The 21,237-nt window shown below is 44.0% G+C and overlaps 1 protein-coding gene across 2 annotated transcripts in view; it reads right to left on the bottom strand.

Annotated features, from left to right (window-relative positions):
* Window positions 1-20,957, bottom strand: part of LOC110529687 (RAC-alpha serine/threonine-protein kinase) — a 43,980-nt gene extending 23,023 nt beyond the window's left edge. The window contains exons 1-2 of one of the 2 annotated variants that reach the window (XM_021612125.3): window positions 20,732-20,957; window positions 4,573-4,758 (exon numbers count right to left, since the gene is read on the bottom strand). In XM_021612125.3, the coding sequence (XP_021467800.1) occupies window positions 4,573-4,618 (46 nt within the window). In that variant the 5' untranslated portion in view covers window positions 4,619-4,758; window positions 20,732-20,957. The remainder of the gene's footprint in view (window positions 1-4,572; window positions 4,759-20,731) is intronic. The other variant, XM_021612124.3, reaches the window with a different exon arrangement.
* Window positions 20,958-21,237: the final 280 nt, after the last annotated feature.

The following is a 21,237-nucleotide window of genomic DNA, read 5'->3' as shown; positions in this document are numbered from 1 at the left end:
CGAGCCAGAAAAGAACAGGCACAATGGATTATGGTTAGTGTAGTTAATTGCCACGTTTATTTGCTGAACTTGGTTGCTGAACTTGGTTGCTCAAATAAAACAGCTCCCTTCAGCCCATCTTCCCATATAGTTCTTGACTTAATTTATCTTGTGAATGATTTGATTTCTCTCCAGAGAAACGGTGCATTGGGCTCACAAAAAAAACCTAAATGGAACTTAAGTAATTGATCAGACGTCGGTCAATTGGCTGTTTAATAACCGGAAAAAAACATTTGGTTAATCACTAACCACTACATGCTCAGGAAAAGCAGTTTCTCTGAGAAATGTGTCATTGGAGTCACAAAATAAAAGCCATAGGGTGCTCTGACTGTGTGCTGCTGTTGTGGGCTGTGGTGTCTGGAGTGATGTTCTTTGGAGTGGAGTGGGGTGGTGACCACAGGTGGCCTTTCCTTGTCTTCCTCTCTCCTGAGGGTCCCAGCATGGCTCTGCTGGCACTCTGGGACTGGGATGTGAGGATCTAAGGGAGGTCTGGTCAGACCTATCTGACGAGGGGAATGTGCTGGTGTGGGTAGTGAGGAGTTGCACTGGGTCTGGTTACTGAACTCTTGTGCTGAGTGTCTGAATTCTGGGAGGTCCACTATGAGAAGCTGTGGTACTGCTGATGAGGGGATGTGAGGGTGTGGTAGTAAGGGTTGTGGTAGGCCCCAGTTGTTCTCTCATAGGGTGGATGGCGCTATAGCAATTCTATGACTGCTGACATAAGTCAACAGTGGCTGAGCATAGTGGTGCAGTGACAGGGAAGATAAGAGATACCAGTGCAGTCTGGGATAGGAGGAGGATGTGGTTTCAAAGGAACTGTGTGGCTTATAATAAGAATCCACTTCCTCCTGTACCTCCCCCACACATACACACTCGGAAACACACACCCACACACACACTCGCTCTGATACACGCCCACTCGGGGACACACACCCACACACACACACACACACAAAGGCCTAATCTAATTCAGCTCAGCCTACAGTGTGGTAACCAGGCCCCTCGAATAGGCAGTTTCTTCTAAAAGAGGCAAACACTGTACACTATTGTGTTGTATGCATGTGAATAGCTACAACAGCAGCAACTCAAACGAAGTACCACCACCTTTATTGGGGGAGCGATCATCCATGTATGTGTATGTATATATACAGTGGAGAGAACAAGTATTTGATAACCTGCAAAATCGGCAGTGTTTCCTACTTACAAAGCATGTAGAGGTCTGACATTTTTATCATAGGTACACTTCAGACGGGCCTGGACATGCGCTGGCTTGAGCAGGGGGACCTTGCGTGCGCTGCAGGATTTTAATCCATGAAGGCGTAATGTGTTACTAATGGTTTTCTTTGAGACTGTGGTCCCAGCTCTCTTCAGATCATTGACCAGGTCCTGCCATATAGTTCTGGGCTGATCCCTCACCTTCCTCATGATCATTGATGCCCCACGAGGTGAGATCTTGTATGGAGTCCCAGACCGAGGGTGATTGACCGTCATCTTGAACGTCTTCCATTTTCTAATAATTGCGCCAACAGTTGTTGCCTACTCACCAAGCTGCTTGCCTATTGTCCTGTAGCCCATCCCAGCCTTGTGCAGGTCTACAATTTCATCCCTGATGTCATTACACAGCTCTCCGGTCTTGGCCATTGTGGAGAGGTTGGAGTCTGTTTGATTGAGTGTGTGGACAGGTGTCTTTTATACAGGTAACGAGTTCAAACAGGTGCAGTTAATACAGGTAATGAGTGGAGAACAGGAGGGCTTCTTAAAGAAAAACTAACAGGTCTGTGAGAGCCGGAGATTCTTACTGGTTGGTAAGAATACTTAATACTTCAAATACTTATGTCATGCAATAAAATGCTAATTAATTACTTAAAAATCATACAATGTGATTTTCTGGATTTATGTTTTAGATTCCGTCTCTCACAGTTGAAGTGTACCTATGATAAAAATGACAGACCTCTACATGCTTTGTAAGTAGGAAAAGTGTATCAAATACTTGTTCTCCCCCACTGTATATATATATATATATATCACTGTGAAAAGAGTATGCCATGCAAATTGCTTGTGAGCAGAATGAATGCAAGGGTAGACAGTTCCTATCTATACTTTGAGATAGACAAGTGGGTCAAAACATCAGTCAGATATCATACCTGTCTCTGAACTCTTCCTTTCAAGCACAAGCACAGACGACCGAGTGCGCCCGTCGTCTTCTGGTCAGCGGTCCCATTTGCAAGCAACTATGAACCTTATGCTAGGCCTCGGTAACACAACAATGTGGTACAGTAAGTGCTGTGTGTATCCCTTTGATAACTCGGCACACATTTCTCATCCATATGTAAGTGTTAAGAGGAGCCACCACTACCAGTATGTCTCTGCCTTGCAGCCACTCCTCAATATGTGTACCCGTCTCCTCTGCAACGTTTGCGAACGGAATGCTTTGATCAGGCAAGAGTGGCAAACTATCGCAAGCCACATAGCCGCAGGCTAAAGGGTGTGGCTACTTTGCCATATCAGGAACCAACCAGCTGCCAGGACACTAAATAGTATTTAGGCTGAGGATGGGATTTAAGAATAAGCCTTTCCAGTTGTGAATTTTGAGTCCAGGAGTCACATCCAAACCACATTTTTCTCCTACCTCGTGTATGACTCATTTGCTTGGAATCAGAGGACTCCGAGCCATGCTGAGATATTGGCAAAAAAAGGGAAAGGTAGATGCGTTCCAGGGAGTCCAGATGTTTTCCTCCGAGCTTTTCCATTGGTTGACTTACACCTTGGTTGGAGGCCCTGCCGTGTTTCAATGTGAAGAGTCCCATGGAGGTCGTCCTAGCATCCATCCGTGGCTTTGATTATCCCTGGAACAGTGGGAAAGTCCAAACTCGGTCTGCAGTGATGGAACCAATGCCCTTCAGAAATCGCTTAAACCCAAATAGTTGACCCACTTCACGCTAAAATACAGCCCTATCTGATGAAAGCAAGAAACCTGGCATAATCGGGTCATTCAGGCTACAGTTATATACCTTGCTTCAATTACATACAAACCAGTTCAGCATATTGTCAACCATACAGAGGAGACATGATGCACATTGGCATGTTTAAATTAGGTGACTGGCATACAGTGCCTGAATGAGCATGACCCTCCTAACCTAAAGTTGTTGTATAAAGTTTGAGAGTGACAGGTGGGCAAAGCATGAGCATTTTTAAAATGCACTCCGAGCTGAAAGAGCCTGACAGCACCACCCTGCAGCCTTCATGGTTTCCCATGGGTGATGTCACCATGGCCACATCGAGAGAGAAAAAACATCTCCCCCCAAATCCCTTGTGGGCAAAACAGGCTTGCCGCCACACTAAGCGGCACAAATCCAGCGTCGGCTGCCTTCCTTTTGAACAGGGCCCAGAGCCATTCCGGGTGGTGTCTGTCTGCATAGCTGAACTGGGATGACCCCCAAACTCCTAGACACGGCGCTACACTGTCCGACTGTCCGAGGCTGGAGGGAGGGAGGATTCTCCCGTAATAACCCATTGGCCTTGCAAACTCCTCAACCGTCCAACTTCCACAGAGTGTGTAGGAGTCTTACTGCTGCTGTCGCCCTCCACCACACCCTTATCCCTGCTCCATTGCAGAAAGTTAAGTTGCGCCTCTGTGATTGAAAAAGGGTGTTGTACACAACCCAATAACAGAATTCACTCGGAAATATCCCGTGTAGGCAATTAGAGGATTTCATATGTGAAAACAAACATAAGTGGCTGAAACCATCGTTTGTCATTGTCAGTCATTCTCTGAACTCCTTCATTTTGCAATCCGTTCTTCCCCGTGGCTACAGCTGTGTCGAGGTGAGGCGGCGTGCGCTGGCGACCGTTCAGTCATACAGTGGGGGGTGTCATCCTCTTTGTTTATAGAACACAGGAAGGGTCAAAGGTGAAGCAGGTGCAAGTGGAAAACATGCACAAGGTTTGGCTTGGGTCACAGCAGAGACCCAGAGTTCAACCTACACACAGACTAATCAGAAACAATAGAAACGGTTGAAAAACAACCCTTTGAAGTTAATAGTGCATTTCTATCCAGAAAAGGGCAAATATTTTGTTTCACCCACCTAAGTCCTGATATAACCTCTACTAGTGTGTGTGCACTAACATATTTGTTATGAGGATGTATTCACAGGCCTTAGGTGTCAGTAACAAACATTTTATGGACCTTCGTAGAGGCAATTAAATACTTCAGAACAGTAAACATTCTTATAGACCGTAAACAATATTGAGGACCATAGACATTGCATTACTTGCATTGTAGACCTGGTTATCTATGAATGGAGCTGAAACAACAGGAAGCAATCTCAGGAATTTGTGAGACGACTTTATCTGCCCATTTAGGTCCAAAAACAACAGGTTGGCTAATTGAAAAAGATGCAAAAATGACCAGAAAAATCAACAAAGAAATCTACACTTATTTTATATCAAAACAGAGGAAGAATCAATGGAAGATTGTGTGATTTCCAAAGCTTAGTTAAGAGGGTGGGGGAGATTGAGGGAATATGTATTTACCTCGTTTGTGAAGCCATCCCTCCTTCACAATGACTACTTCGCCCATGGTGGTCTGCGGAGGAATGGGGGTAAGGGGGAGGTTCTGTCCACTGAGGGAGTCCCACAGAAGGAGAGGACACTCTGGTCCCCTTCACTCAAATCAGAAGCGGTCTAGTGCTGGGGAAGGTTTCAGACAGCACTGGTTACCTATTGGAGTAAGACAAAGAGACAGGCTGGATTTGAACTAGGACACCCTATTACACATTTTTCAATGCTGCATATATTAACACACCACAGGCAGTGATAAAGCAACATTAAAAGACAAAGAAACAAGGACTACAAATGGCAATCAGTTATTATTCCAGAAAATCATTTACTATACGATTACAAAGCAATTATTAAATCACTATGTAACAAAATACAATGTTAGCGTAATTACAGTTTTACTACACATGAATAAGGACAAATTCATGTAGTGTTGCCACTTCTATCTGTATTTTCTGTAGCGTTGCACCCTACTGAACAAGTGTCTGGTATTTGTAATTATAAACTGGGTGGTTCAAACCCTGAATGCTGATTGGCTGACAGCCGTGGTCTATAAGACCGTATATTTATTTTTACAATTACGTTGGTAACCAGTTTATAATAGCAATAAGGCACCTCGGGGTTTCTGATATATCGCCAATATACCACAGCTAAGGGCTGTGTCCAGGCACTCCGCATTGCATCGTGCGTAAGACCAGCCTTTACTCGTGGTATATTGGCCATATACCACACCCCCTCGTGCCTTATTGGTTAAATTAGAAGACAGGGTCTTTACTCAGATGGCACCAAGACACAGAACTATGCAGACCGTTTAGCAGCTGTCATATCTTTCTACCTTGTTATGGCTACCACCCCCACGTATCCCTCCATATCTATCAACAGTGGAAATATTGCACCAAAATTGCCCCTTGGATATATAGCCTACTTTGTGCAATGCCAAATAAGATAATTTAATACGTTTAAGTGATAATGCCCTTGAAGCCGGTGTTTGAAGGATATATTGGCACGGGTGTTGTTAGGCCCCAGACAAAGTCGAGGGGAGGCAAACCGAGTTACCAACATATTCAAATAAAGATCAACATATTTTCATTAAAAAAATGTTTTTGATAAATGTATTCATACTATTTCATCCTTCCACAAGATATAGTCCCGACACAGAACTAGAGTTGCTACCCAAGCCAGCTGGTCATTCGTTCTATCGGTTTGGTTGCCAGAGACGCAACTCAGTCGTTCAGTCTTTTTGTACTGTATCTATGGACGTGACCCAGTCGTTCAGTCTTTTTGTACTGTATCTATGGACGCGACCCAGTCGTTCAGTCTTTTTGTACTGTATCTATGGACGCGACCCAGTCGTTCAGTCTTTTTGTACTGTATCTATGGACGCGACCCAGTCGTTCAGTCTTTTTGTACTGTATCTATGGACGTGACCCAGTCGTTCAGTCTTTTTGTACTGTATCTATGGACGCGACCCAGTCGTTCAGTCTTTTTGTACTGTATCTATGGACGCGACCCAGTCGTTCAGTCTTTTTGTACTGTATCTATGGACGCGACCCAGTCGTTCAGTCTTTTTGTACTGTATCTATGGACGCGACACAGCCGTTCAGTCTTTTTGTTCTGTATCTATGGGCGCGACACAGGTCTTCATTCGAAATGTTCCATTTCCATACTGGCTGGCAACATTCTTATCCCTTGCTTGCTAGCTAGCCAACTACAGCTAACTTACAGTCATGTCAAACAGTGCAGCCAGAACAGTAGCTGCATTTGTTTAAGCAGTTTCCTAGTGACATTTATTTGGATGCATCCATAGGCGCGATTTCACCAGGCATAGAAAATGTGCTCTCCCATCAGGACACTGTTGTTCAGAGGAGCTAGCCAACAACACAACTAATACAATCACTTCAAACTGAAGCTGGAAAGACTACAAGCTAGCTGCACTTCGTTTCATTTTCTTTTCTCAATTTACATTTTTTTGTGTATATATATATATATCCATAAAAATTATGCCAGCTGTTTCATGATTTCGAATGGCTAAGAAAAGCTGCCTGCCTGTCTGTCTCATCCCGACACGTTCATTACTATGGGACAGCTTGAGATCGAATGTCAGAGAGCCAGACAGCTAGGTTTATACAAACCTCCGCTGTAGAAAACAAAGTGTTAGTCTAAAAATAAAATGTGAGATAACGTATTTTTATAGTGGAGATCAAGTTTACAAATTGCCTGGCTGGGCTGATGAGACAGTGGATTGTGCAGTCAGATGGAACAGAAAAGACACCGGCTGAAATGCAGTTTTAACCAATCAGCATTAGAACTACCCGTTGTATGAAATTAAATAATAATCAAGGTGGTTCACAGGTTGGGTGTTCTGCTGTTGGACCAAACTAAATCAGGTATATTCAAGGAATTAGGGAAATTTCAGATTTCCATTGGTAGGCCTAAAAATTATAATATTGTGCTATAACTACACTATGATCACCATGATTAATATTAGTGCTAGGCTAAAAAATAAAGAGAACCGTTGCTGAGCCTTGCGGAGCTTTATTTGTCCTAATCCTCTGGTTGTTGAAATCCTGCCCCTTGACTGCAACCCAATGATATTATATTAAATGACACCCCTGTTCATCAGAATGATATGACTAGCCATGAAAAGAGCTTATGAATGCATTGGCAGAAGATCTGTACGATATAGAGAGGGGTTAATGCAGGTTCACATGATTTAATATGGCTTCAACAGACAGCAGGTGCTGTCTAGCACAGCAATATGCCAAGTGTTTCTACTGCTACTGTCAAACTCTGTATGGAAATGGATGCATTCCAGATATACATTTTCTGCACGTCTATACAAATTACAGGATGGTTATAGCATGTTGATGTGGTTGTGCTGAGATGGTAAAGATGTCATCCAATGACTTCAAGGCACAGGGCTGGGGAAGGAGGCAGCAGTTCTGTAGACGAAGCCCAGACAGAACACCCCTCCCCACTGCACAACACTACATGCTCCATCTAGCAGCTAATTACATAAAACAACCTGAAACTGTCTTTACTATGCAGCTTCATGTTTTTGATCTACCGATCAAGTATCATTTCACCTAGGATAAAAAATAACAGATGCCCATAGTGAACTGTTCAGAAGCCCAAAACAAACAGACATGAAAGACAGGAGGAGCAAGTATGTTTACAAAATGGCCATTCAGTCGATCGTAGCCCACCAGACTATTTGTTTCTGTTTAACTAACTAGCTGCTAGCCATGTTCTGATTTCTTAATTTGAAAACCTCTCTCCAGGCCTATTGCAACCATCGGTGGTCACCAAATTATATCCAGGGGAGCTCCAGTTGAACCATCAATACAAGTGCTAAGTAACTATCCAGTGAAAATGTACTTTTAAAAGTTCTTATTCTGTTAACTCATACCCATATAAATGTTGTTGACTGATCCTGTATTTGTGGCCAAAGCATAAATTGAAGAAAAAACACACACAAAAAAACACCCTAAACTGTATATAAAACAGACCATTAAAAAAATATTTGCTATTTCCTCATAAAGTATTTCATACTCCTGAGGAGGATGAGCTGGCCAATCAGCCTACTATCAGTATAAATATTATTTTATGACCAGTATACGCCCACACCATTCTGTTGTTGGGATACGCCCACACCATTCTGTTGTTGGGATACGCCCACACCATTCTGTTGTTGGGATACGCCCACACCATTCTGTTGTTGGGATACGCCCACACCATTCTGTTGTTGGGATTCGCCCACACCATTCAGTTGTTGGGATACGCCCACACCATTCTGTTGTTGGGATACGCTCACACCATTCTGTTGTTGGGATACGCCCACACCATTCTGTTGTTGGGATACGCCCACACCATTCTGTTGTTGGGATACGCTCACACCATTCTGTTGTTGGGATACGCTCCCACCATTCTGTTGTTGGGATACGCTCACACCATTCTGTTGTTGGGATACGCCCACACCATTCTGTTGTTGGGATTCGCCCACACCATTCTGTTGTTGGGATACGCCCACACCATTCTGTTGTTGGGATACGCCCACACCATTCTGTTGTTGGGATACGCCCACACCATTCTGTTGTTGGGATACGCTCACACTATTCCAACACGGAAAAGCTGCTTTTAACATACATCATCCCAAAAATGTTGGTAAGGAAAACTATTTCACTCATATAAGTCAAACTTCATAGAAATCTGGAAACACTGGACAATTACTTTAATAATTTGTATTAATAGTAATTTCTTATCAAGAGGGGAAAATAAAACATCCCTGAACTGTCCACATCTAAAATGTGTAACTAAATCAAGCAAACATGAGATCGACGGATCTGCAGGTTTAGTCTTGTGGGTTTTTGGTTGCAAGCAAGGCTGCTTAAAGGCTGTCATCTCCCATTGGTAAAGTTTGAAGAAATCCTGCACTATGCAAGGTGGTTGCAATTGGCCAGTCAAATCTAACTAGTTAGGCTACCCCACAGTAACAACAACAACAAAAGGTGAATTGCAAAATATTAGAAATCTACACGTTATTCTAAAGCCCTGGTAGGGCTTCAATCTGTGCAGTACAAAGGGGCAAGCCAAGGGTCAAGAGGTTGTGTGTATGCAATGTCTCGTGTAATGAGTTGCCTGTAGGAGAGAGCGAACAAACCCGGAGGGGTTCACCAGGAGGTCGTACACAGCTCCCAGAGGCATGTTTTGTCTGCGTTGAGGCAAACATGAAGTTAGAGACCTTGCAGTGACCTTTTTTGCTTGCTGCCTTGCAGTACATGGAGCCCCACTGTCAAACCACACTCATGTTGCACAGCACAGAAAGAATGCTGACAGGACTAAGCAGAGGTTAAGGTGAGGAAGCCAGGAAGGGGGAGATTGCGAGACAGTGTTTTTTCAGTGATTAGACTTTGTGGGAAACTGTCCGTCAACATAAAATGCACATTTCCATAGGATGTACAAACTCACTATAGGTCAGACTACATCCGTTGTGATGTTTTAAGGCGCACTGAAGACATATGTAGTCTTCAACAAATCAGACAGGCCCCTAACTGTACAGTTGTGGCCAAAAGTTGAGAATGACACAAATATTAATTTCCACAAAGTTTGCCGCTTCAGTGTCTTTAGATATTTTTGTCAGATGTTACTATGGAATACTGAAGTATAATTACAAGCATTTCTGTCACGTCCTGACAATAGAAAGCTTTTATTTTCTATGGTAGAGTAGGTCAGGGCGTGACTGGGGCTTGTTCTAGTTTATATTTTCTATGTTGGTGATTTGTATGATTCCCAATTAGAGGCAGCTGGTTATTGTTGTCTCTAATTGGGGATCATACTTAAGTAGCATTTTTCCCACCTGTGGGTTATGGGATATTGTTTATGTTTAGTTCCCTGTTCACACTGCATTGTTGTCACGGTTCATTTGTTCTTTATTTGTTTTGTATTTGCTTGGGTTTCACTTTATTAATTAAAAAGTATGTGGAACTCGAAGTACACTGCGCCTTGGTCCGACCATCACTATTACGAACATCGTGACAGAATATCCCATCTACAAAAGGACCAAGCAGCGTGCCCAGGAGGAGGAAGTATCCTGGACTTGGGAAGAGATTCTGGATGGGAAGGGATCCTGGACTTGGGAAGAAATCCTGGCAGGACAGGATCGCCTTCCGTGGAAACAGACGCAAGAGGTGAGGGAAGGACAGCGATGACACCAGGGTTCGCGGCCACGACGCAAGCCCAAAAGACAGCCCAAATTGTTTGGGGAGGGGGCACACAGAGTGGTCGGCGACGCTGAGGGTTGAGTCAGAGACTGAGGAGGAATATTGTGACAGATTGAGCGAGGAGTGGTCAGAGAAAGTTGAGGGGAGTGAACCAGAGACTGTCAGTGAGTTGAGGGAGAATGTGGAGGAGAGAGAAATGAGAGTTATTGAATTGGTGGAGGTTGCACGACATTTGCCTTAAGGAGCATGTTATCGATTTAAAGCCACCTGAGTCAGCTCTCCGTATGTTAAAGTTCCGGTAGAAGTGATGCCGGCTATACGCACCAGGTCTCCAGTACGCCTTCCCAGCCCAGTACGTCCTTTGCCAATTCCCCGTACTCGTCCTGAGAAGTGTGTTATAGTTCCGGTACAATTGATGCCGGCTATACGCACCAGGTGTCCAGTGCGCCTTCACAGCGCAGTATGTCCTGTGCCTGCTCCTCGCACTTTCCCTGAAGTGCATGTCCCCAGCTCAGTACGTCCTGTGCCTCCTCCCCGCACTCGCCCTGAAGTGCGTGTCACCAGTCCGGTGCCACCTGTACCGGCCCCACGCATCAGACCTCCAGTGCGCCTCCCCAGTCCAGTATGTCCTGTTCCTGCTCCTCGCACTCTCTCTCAAGTGTGCCTTCCCAGTCAGGTACGTCCTGTGCCTGCTCCTCGCACACTTCCTCAAGTGCGATTTCCCAGTCAGGTGTGTCCTGCTCCTGCTCCTCGCACTCTCCCTCAAGTGTGCCTTTCCAGTCAGGTGCATCCTGTTCCTGCTCCTCGCACTCGCCCTGAAGTGCGTGTCACAAGTCCGGTGCCACCTGTACCGGCCCCACGCATCAGGCCTCCAGTGCGCCTCCCCAGTCCAGAGCTTCCGGCGACGTTTCACAGTCCGGAACCTCCTGAGACGGTCCACGGTCCGGAACCTCCTGAGACGGTCCACGGTCCGGGACCTCCTGAGACGGTCCACGGTCCGGCACCACCTGAGACGGTCCACGGTCCGGCACCACCTGAGACGGTCCACGGTCCGGAACCTCCTGAGACGGTCCACGGTCCGGAACCTCCTGAGATGGTCCACGGTCCGGAACCTCCTGAGACGGTCCACGGTCCGGAACCTCCTGAGACGGTCCACGGTCCGGAACCTCCTGAGACGGTAAATGGTCCGAAACCTCCAGCTCCATGGCCGGAGCCTTCCCCTGCGCCGATGCCCAGTCTAAACACGGCTTCCAGTCCAGCTCCAAGGCCAGAGTCTTCTTCTGCGTTGGAGGGGTACTGTCACATCCTGACCATAGAAAGCTTTTATTTTCTATGGTAGAGTAGGTCAGGGCGGGACTGGGGGGGTTGTTCTAGTTTATATGTTCTATGTGGGGTTCAATGTTTGATTTTCTATGTTGGTGATTTGCATGATTCCTAATTAGAAGCAGCTGGTTATCATTGTCTCTAATTGGGGATCATACTTAAATAGCATGTTTTCCACCTGTGGGTTATGGGATATTGTTTATGTTTAGTTGCCTTTTCGCACTGCATTGTTTGTCACGGTTCGTTTGTTCTTTATTTGTGTTGTATTTGCTTAAGTTTCACTTTATTCATTAAAAGTATGTGGAACTCGAAGTACGCTGCGCCTTGGTCCGACCATCATTATTACGAACATCGTGACAATTTCATAAGTGTCAAAGGCTTTTATTGACAATTACATGAAGTTGATGCAAAGAGTCAATATTTGCAGTGTCTTTTTCAAGACCTCTGCAATCTGCCCTGGAATGCTGTCAATTAACTTCTAGGCCACATCCTGACTGATGGCAGCCAATTCTTGCATAATCAATGCTTGGAGTTTGTCAGAATTTGTGGGTTTTTGTTTGTCCACCCGCCTCTTGAGGATTGACCACAAGTTCTCAATGGGATTAAGGTCTGGGGAGTTACCTGGCCATGGACCCCAAAATATTGATGTTTTCTTCCCCGAGCCACTTAGTTATCACTTTCGCCTTATGGCAAGGTGCTCCATCATGCTGGAAAAGGCATTGTTTGTCACCAAACTGTTCCTGGATGGTTGGGAGAAGTTGCTCTCAGAGGATGTGTTGGTACCATTCTTTATTCATGGCTGTGTTCTTAGGCAAAATTGTGAGTGAGTCCACTCCCTTGGCTGAGAAGCAACCCCACACATGAATGGTCTCAGGATGCTTTACTGTTGGCATGACACAGGACTGATGGTAGCGCTCACCTTGTCTTCTCTGGACAAGCCTTTTTCCGGATGCCCCAAACAATCGGAAAGGGGATTCATCAGAGAAAATGACTTTACCCCAGTCCTCAGCAGTCCAATCCCTGTACCTTTTGCAGAATATCAGTCTGTCCCTGATGTTTTTCCTGGAGAGAAGTGGCTTCTTTGCTGCCCTTCTTGACACCAGGCCATCCTCCAAAAGTCTTCGCCTCACTGTGCGTGCAGATGCACTCACACCTGCCTGCTGCCATTCCTGAGCAAGCTCTGTAGTGGTAGTGCCCCGATCCCGCAGCTGAATCAACTTTAGGAGACGGTCCTGGCGCTTGCTGGACTTTCTTGGGCGCCCTGAAGCCTTCTTCACAACAATTGAACCGCTCTCCTTGAAGTTCTTGATGATCCGATAAATGGTTGATTTAGGTGCAATCTTACTGGCAGCAATATCCTTGCCTGTGAAGCCATTTTTGTGCAAAGCAATGATGACGGCACGTGTTTCCTTGCAGTTAACCATGATTGAGAGAGGAAGAACAATGATTCCAAGCACCACCCTCCTTTTGAAGCTTCCAGTCTGTTAATCAAACTCAATCAGCATGACAGATTGGGGATCAATCTGGATTGATCTCCAGCCTAGTCCTCGTCAACACTCACACCTGTGTTAACGAGAGAATTACTGACATGATGTCAGCTGGTCCTTTTGTGGCAGGGCCGAAATGCAGTGGAAATGTTTTTGGGGGATTCAGTTAATTTGCATGGTAAAGAGGGACTTTGCAAATAATTGCAATTCATCTGATGACTCTTCATAACATTCTGGAGTATATGCAAATTGCCATCATACAAACTGAGGCAGCAGACTTTGTGAAAATGTATATTTGTGTCATACTCCAAACTTTTGGCCATGACTGTACATTTGATTTGAAGTCATGTTTTTTCACCCAGAATGGAATGTACAGTGTAATGAATCTCAGATGGACCTATAGGCAGACCAGAGGAATTGCTTTGAGATGATCCAGTGATAGCAAGGGGGGTGCAGCAAGGGCCCTATTGACTGGGACTAGCCAATGAGAACAGAGACGGTAAAAGGTAGACTAATTCCAGATAAAAATCCTGCTGCCCCCAGCATACACCCCTCTTCCTCCTTCCTCCTTGCTACACACACACACCCACCACCCATTAATATCTGGTAGGGGTGGGCATGAATAATCAAGTACTCAAAGAGACGTCAAAACTCAATATTTAACTAGAGATAAAAAATCAAAAAAATGTTTTAAAGAAAGTCTAATACCGTAAAACTATTTGGTCAAAATGTTGTCTTGACCAAAACGTTCATTTACTTTAACTCTAGTGTTCCATTTGTACCTGTGCATTTGCGGGACACAAGAAAAAACAAACCAAGCCAAGCATCACACATTCTGCTCCCTAAAAGCCTTTACACCTCCGTGTCTCACTCAATTGTGTTCCGAGCGCTCCCTCTACACACTGGAGTGTGCCTACAGAAATAAATGCCTTTAAAAACATATCTAACTGATGGGATGACGACAGTTTTATCACAAATGTAAAATGGACTGGTTGACTGAAGTAGCGAAATATGTGTTACAATAATGAGCTGCAAGTTTGGAACAATTGCATAATTTCCCGCTTCAGCTACTTTGCGGTTGTCACTAGCTGCCAGTCACAAAATCAAAGTCTCTATATTAGAAAAACTCATGAAAGGTTGGGCATAAGGTTAGCAGTGTGGTTCAGGGTTAAGTTTAAAATCTGATTTTAAAAAAATGCCTCAGGACTACCTGACATGATGACTCCTTGCTGTCCCCAGTCCACCTGGCCGTGCTGCTGCTCTAGTTTCAACTGTTCTGCCTGTGATTATTATTATTTGACCAATGCTGGTCATTTATGAATATTTGAACATCTTGGCCATGTTCTGTTATAATCTCCACCCGGCACAGCCAGAAGAGGACTGGCCACCCCACATAGCCTGGTTCCTCTCTAGGTTTCTTCCTAGGGAGTTTTTCCTAGCCACCATGCTTCTACACCTGCATTGCTTGCTGTTTGGGGTTTTAGGCTGGGTTTCTGTACAGCAATTTGAGATATCAGCTGATGTACGAAGGGCTATACAAATACATTTGATTTGATTTGATTTAGAAACAGGCAGGGTTTATGATTAACGATTTATTGTTTATGACTTTGTGGCTGTGGTAGCTAGTGATGACCCCTACTTTGCAAATTGCTAGTGCCATTTATAATTGGTTAGACTAGGGTATAACCACCCTAAATAGACAGGTTCCAGACTGAAAATATGCAAAACATTATTTTGATAAAGACAAAGTTCATATTTTCGTCAGAATCATTAAGAATAGACCTACTCACCAAACACTGGTGTCCAATGTGGAATTGTTAACAGTCAGGATAAACTAAATCAAAAATGTCTGTATATCGAAAAGAAGACCGATTTTTGGGTTTGTACCCCTAAAAAATATTTTTCAACTCTCCAAATTGAGCCCAGTTTCAAATGATCACTGTTTGAGAATAAGTGTTCCAGACAGGAGATGTGCATCACTTCTGTTCTATTTTTTTACTAGAAAATGTGTCTTGACTGTGATAAGGGCTCGGGAAATAAGAGCATCTTGTCTGCTAAATTAACAAAACAAGGCTATGCCATTGCACAGCCATAGGCTCCTACAAACAAGCACCACACTGCTGAAGGATCAAATGATAAAAGCTTGATGATTAGTTGAATCAGCTGTGTAGTACTAGGGCAAAAACTAAATGTGCACCCCTTTGGGTGCCCAAGACCGAGCATGGGAAACCTAGGCATGTAGACACATTCACCACAAACAAATTCCAGTGCAGGCAATGTGTTCTAAAAACAGCTTTTATTTATTTACTATTAAGTACTGGAAGGAAAAAAAAGTAGTGTGAGTACTCAAACAGTTGAAAAAGGTCAAATGTTCATCCCTAATGTCTGGCTCCTCGAAAAATGAAGTAAGCTTTATGTGACATTCTTTAGTGCGGACCCATCACACCCTTTTGCTTTGAGAATTCACAGATTTTACGCATCAACCAAACTTCTGGGAGAGCGCGATGGTCCCTTTCCGATTTCCTTGGTACGCACAGAAAGAGACCACAGTGTTCCTGCCTGTAAACGACAGAAATCTTTAACAACAGCCCTCTTGCCCATGTGGTTAACTCCCCTGCCCCAACGTGCAGCACAAACACACACTCGCATTATGCCAGCAGAAGCACATGGATGCACAAACACACACTCGTATTATGCCAGCAGAAGCACATGGATGCACAAACACACACTCGTAGTATGCCAGCAGAAGCACACGGATGCACAAACACACACTCGTATTATGCCAGCAGAAGCACATGGATGCACACAAAACAGCTAACACTAAATCATCCAACGACATTCAAAACATGTAAGAAACAGAAACACTCACTCCTCTCACACCTTATCAACAGCATGCAGCCCAACACATGGGAGCACATAGAAACATGTGCAGTAAACACATTCTCACAAAAACACCTATAGGCTGATACAAATGGTCATGTCATGCACACACAAAACCAGACTAATAACTCTAACAAATGCTACCGTACCAAAACCACACAAAAATGTCTCATACATACATACAACACACACACACACACACACACACACACACACACACACACACACACATCTCCTCCTGGTTCAGGCACACTCCTGCAGCCCAGAGCGCTCCACCCCTCCCAAAGACGCCTGCACGTCCCCCCCACCCGCCCACCCCGCCACTGCCGGCTGGCTGCTAAGGGGAAAAGAGACTTGGCCCATGGCCAAAACACTCGCTCCCTCAGACACACACACACACACACACACACACACACACACACACACACTGCAGCACTCGAATGAACCCAACGCCCTCACAGCTGGTCACGTGGCCAAGCCAGAGAGGGAGGGGATGAGAGAAGGAAGAAAGAAGGAGAAAGAGTAGGAGCGAGAGAAAGACTGATACAGAGGGAGGGAGAACGAGAGGGAGGAATGGGAAATGAGGGAGGGAAAGAAATAAAGAGGGAAAGAGGAAAAACAGAGGCCCCTTAGGGCTGCCACCGCCACGCCTAGTTCGACATTTGTGGCCTCGTCATGGTGGAGTGTGCACCACGCGCCCCAGTGTCAGGGAGCCAGGGAAGCTGCTGCAGAGAAGAGAGAGGGAGTGTATAAAATACAGCAAGAAAGAGGATGGACTCTTCTTCATGCCACGCAGCTGCACATCCACAGCTGGGATTTGGGGGATGTCAGTGGACATGCCTTGACATTAATTAACATGTGGAGTAGCAGGGTTTTATGGAGAATAGGGTGCATCCCAGCAGCGGCTCTGTGCAAGTGTGCCTTTCAAAGTACAGGAGATGTTGGCCCTTGAAAAGGATGATAGCAGAAAAATAAACCTGCAGTTTTGTCAATGGATTGAGTTAACACACAAAGTCTGCCAGGCCCGAAACTGCAGACGGTAGATAATATGCATGAGCCAGTGTGTGCAGTGTAAAGGCTGAGGGAGGACTTTTATGTGGAATCACCCTTAGTCCTAACGACTCATACATGTAGCAGCTGTTTCTGCCAGGTACAGTTCCTGACAGGTAGAGTTCCCCAGGTTCATTCCACTAAATGGGTGAAATGATGCAAATACAAGAGTCAGCCACGTTGCCCATACTAGACCTACTATTTTATTTGCTGTTCTGTTTGGTTACTAACCAGGTGACCACTGACCATGTTAGCTAATGATCCCTCATCTTCTAGTACACAATATTCTAAAGAAAGACCCACAATCCTGTGTTGTGCGACTTTCTTCAGATTGACTGTTGTTTCCAATCATGTCTGGCAACTTTGAATAATCTGCCAGAATCAATTGAGACAGAAACGTGACAAACGTTACTCATGTAATCAGTGTGGAGGTAACTTCTGTTAAGAGTTGTTTAAAAGAGGCTGTCAATATCCTCACATTCAGCAGGCTGTCAATATCCTCACATTCAGCAGGCTGTCAATATTCTCACATTCAGCAGGCTGTCAATATCCTCACATTCAGCAGGCTGTCAATATCCTCACATTCAGCAGGCTGTCAATATCCTCACATTCAGCAGGCTGTCAATATTCTCACATTCAGCAGGCTGTCAATATTCTCACATTCAGCAGGCTGTCAATATCCTCACATTCAGCAGGCTGTCAATATTCTCACATTCAGCAGGCTGTCAATATCCTCACATTCAGCAGGCTGTCAACATTCTCACATTCAGCAGGCTGTCAATATTCTCACATTCAGCAGGCTGTCAACATCCTCACATTTGGTAGGCTGTCAACATCCTTTGCATTAATTGCTAATGTTCGGGAACAGGCTGAGCAAAAGGGAACAATGATTGGGTGAATAGCATAGAAGGAGCATTTACAGGACCCAAATATAAAACTCATTTCCAGATCCATTCCTTGAATTCTAATGACTTTGGACAGGGTGGTTCGCCTCTGAATTACAGTGTTTAGATTGTTGTTTGTTTTTATGTTAGGTAACTAAGCAACCACCACCCCCCTTGTTTTCAAATGGACCACCTTGAGTGAGTCGCCACATTTTTCCTGAGGAGCGTGAAGATGGGTAAAAGAGTGCTTATTTATGCAATTAGTGTACAGCATATTTTACCTCCCTGTAAAACATAAGCATATGAAATACACTCAGCTTAGTTAAGAGAGACTATTACTGGGTGTAACAACTAGGCTGGCGCTGTAAGCTTGACTGGATGTCTGTGCGTGAGAAAGAGTTCAAAAGAGACTGACTATGGATTGCAAACAGAAGTGTCTGTTTTAAGGTGGTTGTGGCTAGTTAATTCGTAAACCCTTGAGAAGTAGCCATGATTAGACGTTTCTTCCAGACCTCATCTGTCTAGACAATAAATTGGGTTGAAAGACTCAAATACTGACATGTTGTTTGACTGATATCCTTCATGCTGCCCCACTCCTTGACCTCTGATGGGATTCAAAGGGTTATCTTTCCCAAACACACAGAGACAGTGAAATGCTTTGAGGGTTGTAAGAGGTGAGGGTGGACCCCTTGTCAAAATGTCATGAGATCTGGAGGTTGTGTGTATGTGTGTGTGTGCGCGCGCGGTTGACATTGTCTGATAGTACATCTGAACCTCTTGGCTCGCTGACCGGCACAATACGCTTGTCTGTGCTACAGCAGCAGACTCCAGAGACATTCCTCATATTCAGGCTACAACCAAATATGAGGTATTTACATCCACAGGGCAAACAGTTCACACTACTGCTTACTTCAAAAAGTTGTCACAGCCTGTCTCTTGCACTCTCCATCCTCTGGTGTGTTTTTTCAGTCTTTGTATTATGTTTTAGGTCTCCTGTTCCTCAAAACAAACCCAGGCACACACGTTATATGTGAGACGTTCGTTACCATCTCATTTCTGGCTTCAAAATTATTTATCTGCCATGTTTAGCAACAACTGTGAGTAATGACCATGATCAAACAAAGATATTGGCATTTAGTGGAGAACTGTTCCCAACTGGAATGGATTATTTTCATGGCAACTTGTTTGTTTTAAGCCTCACTATGCTCCCCCTTCCTCCTCCGAAAAACTGTCAGTGGTACCCTGGCATCACCACAAATCTGCCTTGAATCCTGTCTGACCTCCTTGTTAGTGTGTGCTCTCTCTCTTCTCAAGGTAATCCACACACACTAGATTTTAGGAGCATGTCTAAGAGGAGATAGCAGTTGTGTGAGAGAGACAACGTGTGTGCGTGGTGTCTGATTTAATTTGCGTGTTATTCATTATGCTCACAATTACCCTGCCCTTGGCTTGGACATTGGTATCGAAAGATGCTGAGTTGGGTACCAGAGGAAAGCCTTGCTACATTTTCACCGGTCACTTTGTCAGTGTAAGGGTTTTAAGTCCATTTTCCTGTTAAGTAATTGTAGTGTTTTGAGAGGTATTTTTGCTGTAGGCATAATTTCAGCTCAATTATTCCTGGAGATTGATAATGAATACTAGCCTCTGTCCGTCACATCTTGTTTTTAAATGCTTCAACACAAACACACAATCTCACTATCTCCTAAACTTTCTATATTTTGTTCTCTAAGTAATATGGAGTAAAAGTTTTAAAAAATCATAAAGAATCATGGTGATTACTGCACTTCCTCGCCTATGGCAAAATCCATAATTGAGAATAGGCAGATGCACTGTAAATCTGACAGTTTAACATCACATCATTTTTGCAAATGGCATGTCATGACACAAATCTATCACACAAAGACAGTGTGAAATCCTATATTTTTTATGCAGTAAAATAGGTAATTTAGAACTTCATACAGTGGTTGCTTTTCATGAAATACATTTTGTAATTAAATCACCGTTTGAATACAACGTTTCAGCCAATCTTTTAGGGTTGACACACGATATGGATACGTTTCCACACTATAACGCAATAAGTGGGGGCCATTGTTACAGTAGGGTTACAGCACACGTGTTAGCCTACTGCAAAAAGCAGGTTCCCTTATTCTCAATGGTTAGCCTACAATGTAGAAAATATATCAATGGAACAACCTTCAAGTCCCGGTCAGTTATTTTAGGTTCATCAATAAAATAATTGAACGAAGTTTCAACTAAATTAGGCTACAAGACAATAATGAGTGAATAGGCTGAGCTTCACCAAAGAACAAAAAGATGTTGGAAAACTTATTGGACTTGTCACTAATAACGCTGTACGGCGGATTTACACTCCTTGCTGTGGCCAAATGATGCCAAGCAGCATAAAGCAAATGTACTACTAACATAACAATTAATGACAGAGAAATGACTTTAGTTTCCCGAGCACTGTGCGCGACACCTAAAAAAATAAGATTTTATAGTAATTATGTGAACCCTTCGTAGATATAATGTAAGAAATGTAATAACGTGCATTACTGTGGAAATGAGCTATGCGTCACAAAGCTACACATTACACACAGTCGGCTAAGTGGAACAATATCCCGAATTGTAAATATTTCTCATATTTTGGCTCGTTTTTTTTTTACAGTTCTAGGCCTAGCAGTAGATTGGGTGAAGAAGATATCCGCATCCCACTGACTACAATGGGAACTACCCTTTCTGGCATTACTGAAGACTGAAACAACAAAATAAGAAATCAAACACAGTACTTTACCTTAACCAATTCAAATGTTATTCCGGGCCATTGCTTGGACTCTTTGACAATTTATCAGCAGATATGTCCATGCGTATTCGTTAATGTATCCTCGTGCACAAGAAGTCTAGCCTTTCTCCCATTAAACCAACCGAGCCTTATGTCTGAACGACATTTGAATCGCTCCTGGGTCCTAAAGCCAACCCTATACCTGTACCGTAACCTCATTTGCCTTTTCACCCGTTTCAAGAGTTCAGTGTGTGCGTTGCATTGAGTGTGTCACTCAAGATGCAAAATGCCACGTTTTCTGGGACTGTGTTGTTAAACTAGAACGTTATACGGGATGATGAGGATAAAATTGAGCACTTTACTGTAGGCAGAAACAACTTGCTTTGTATCTATCTAATGTATTTACGGGTAATTGAGAGAATATTTTGTTTAATTGAGAGAATATTCTATCATCATTATTGCTAAAATGAGAATTAATACCCATTATGAGTCTATAATTGATGCAGAAAAATACCCAT

This window comes from Oncorhynchus mykiss, chromosome 8 (assembly GCF_057628025.1).
Source record: "Oncorhynchus mykiss isolate SJ-2025 chromosome 8, ASM5762802v1, whole genome shotgun sequence".
Taxonomy (NCBI): Eukaryota; Metazoa; Chordata; class Actinopteri; order Salmoniformes; family Salmonidae; genus Oncorhynchus; species Oncorhynchus mykiss.
Note: the sequence above shows the minus strand (reverse complement) of the source record. Positions and strands in the feature narration are given on the sequence as shown.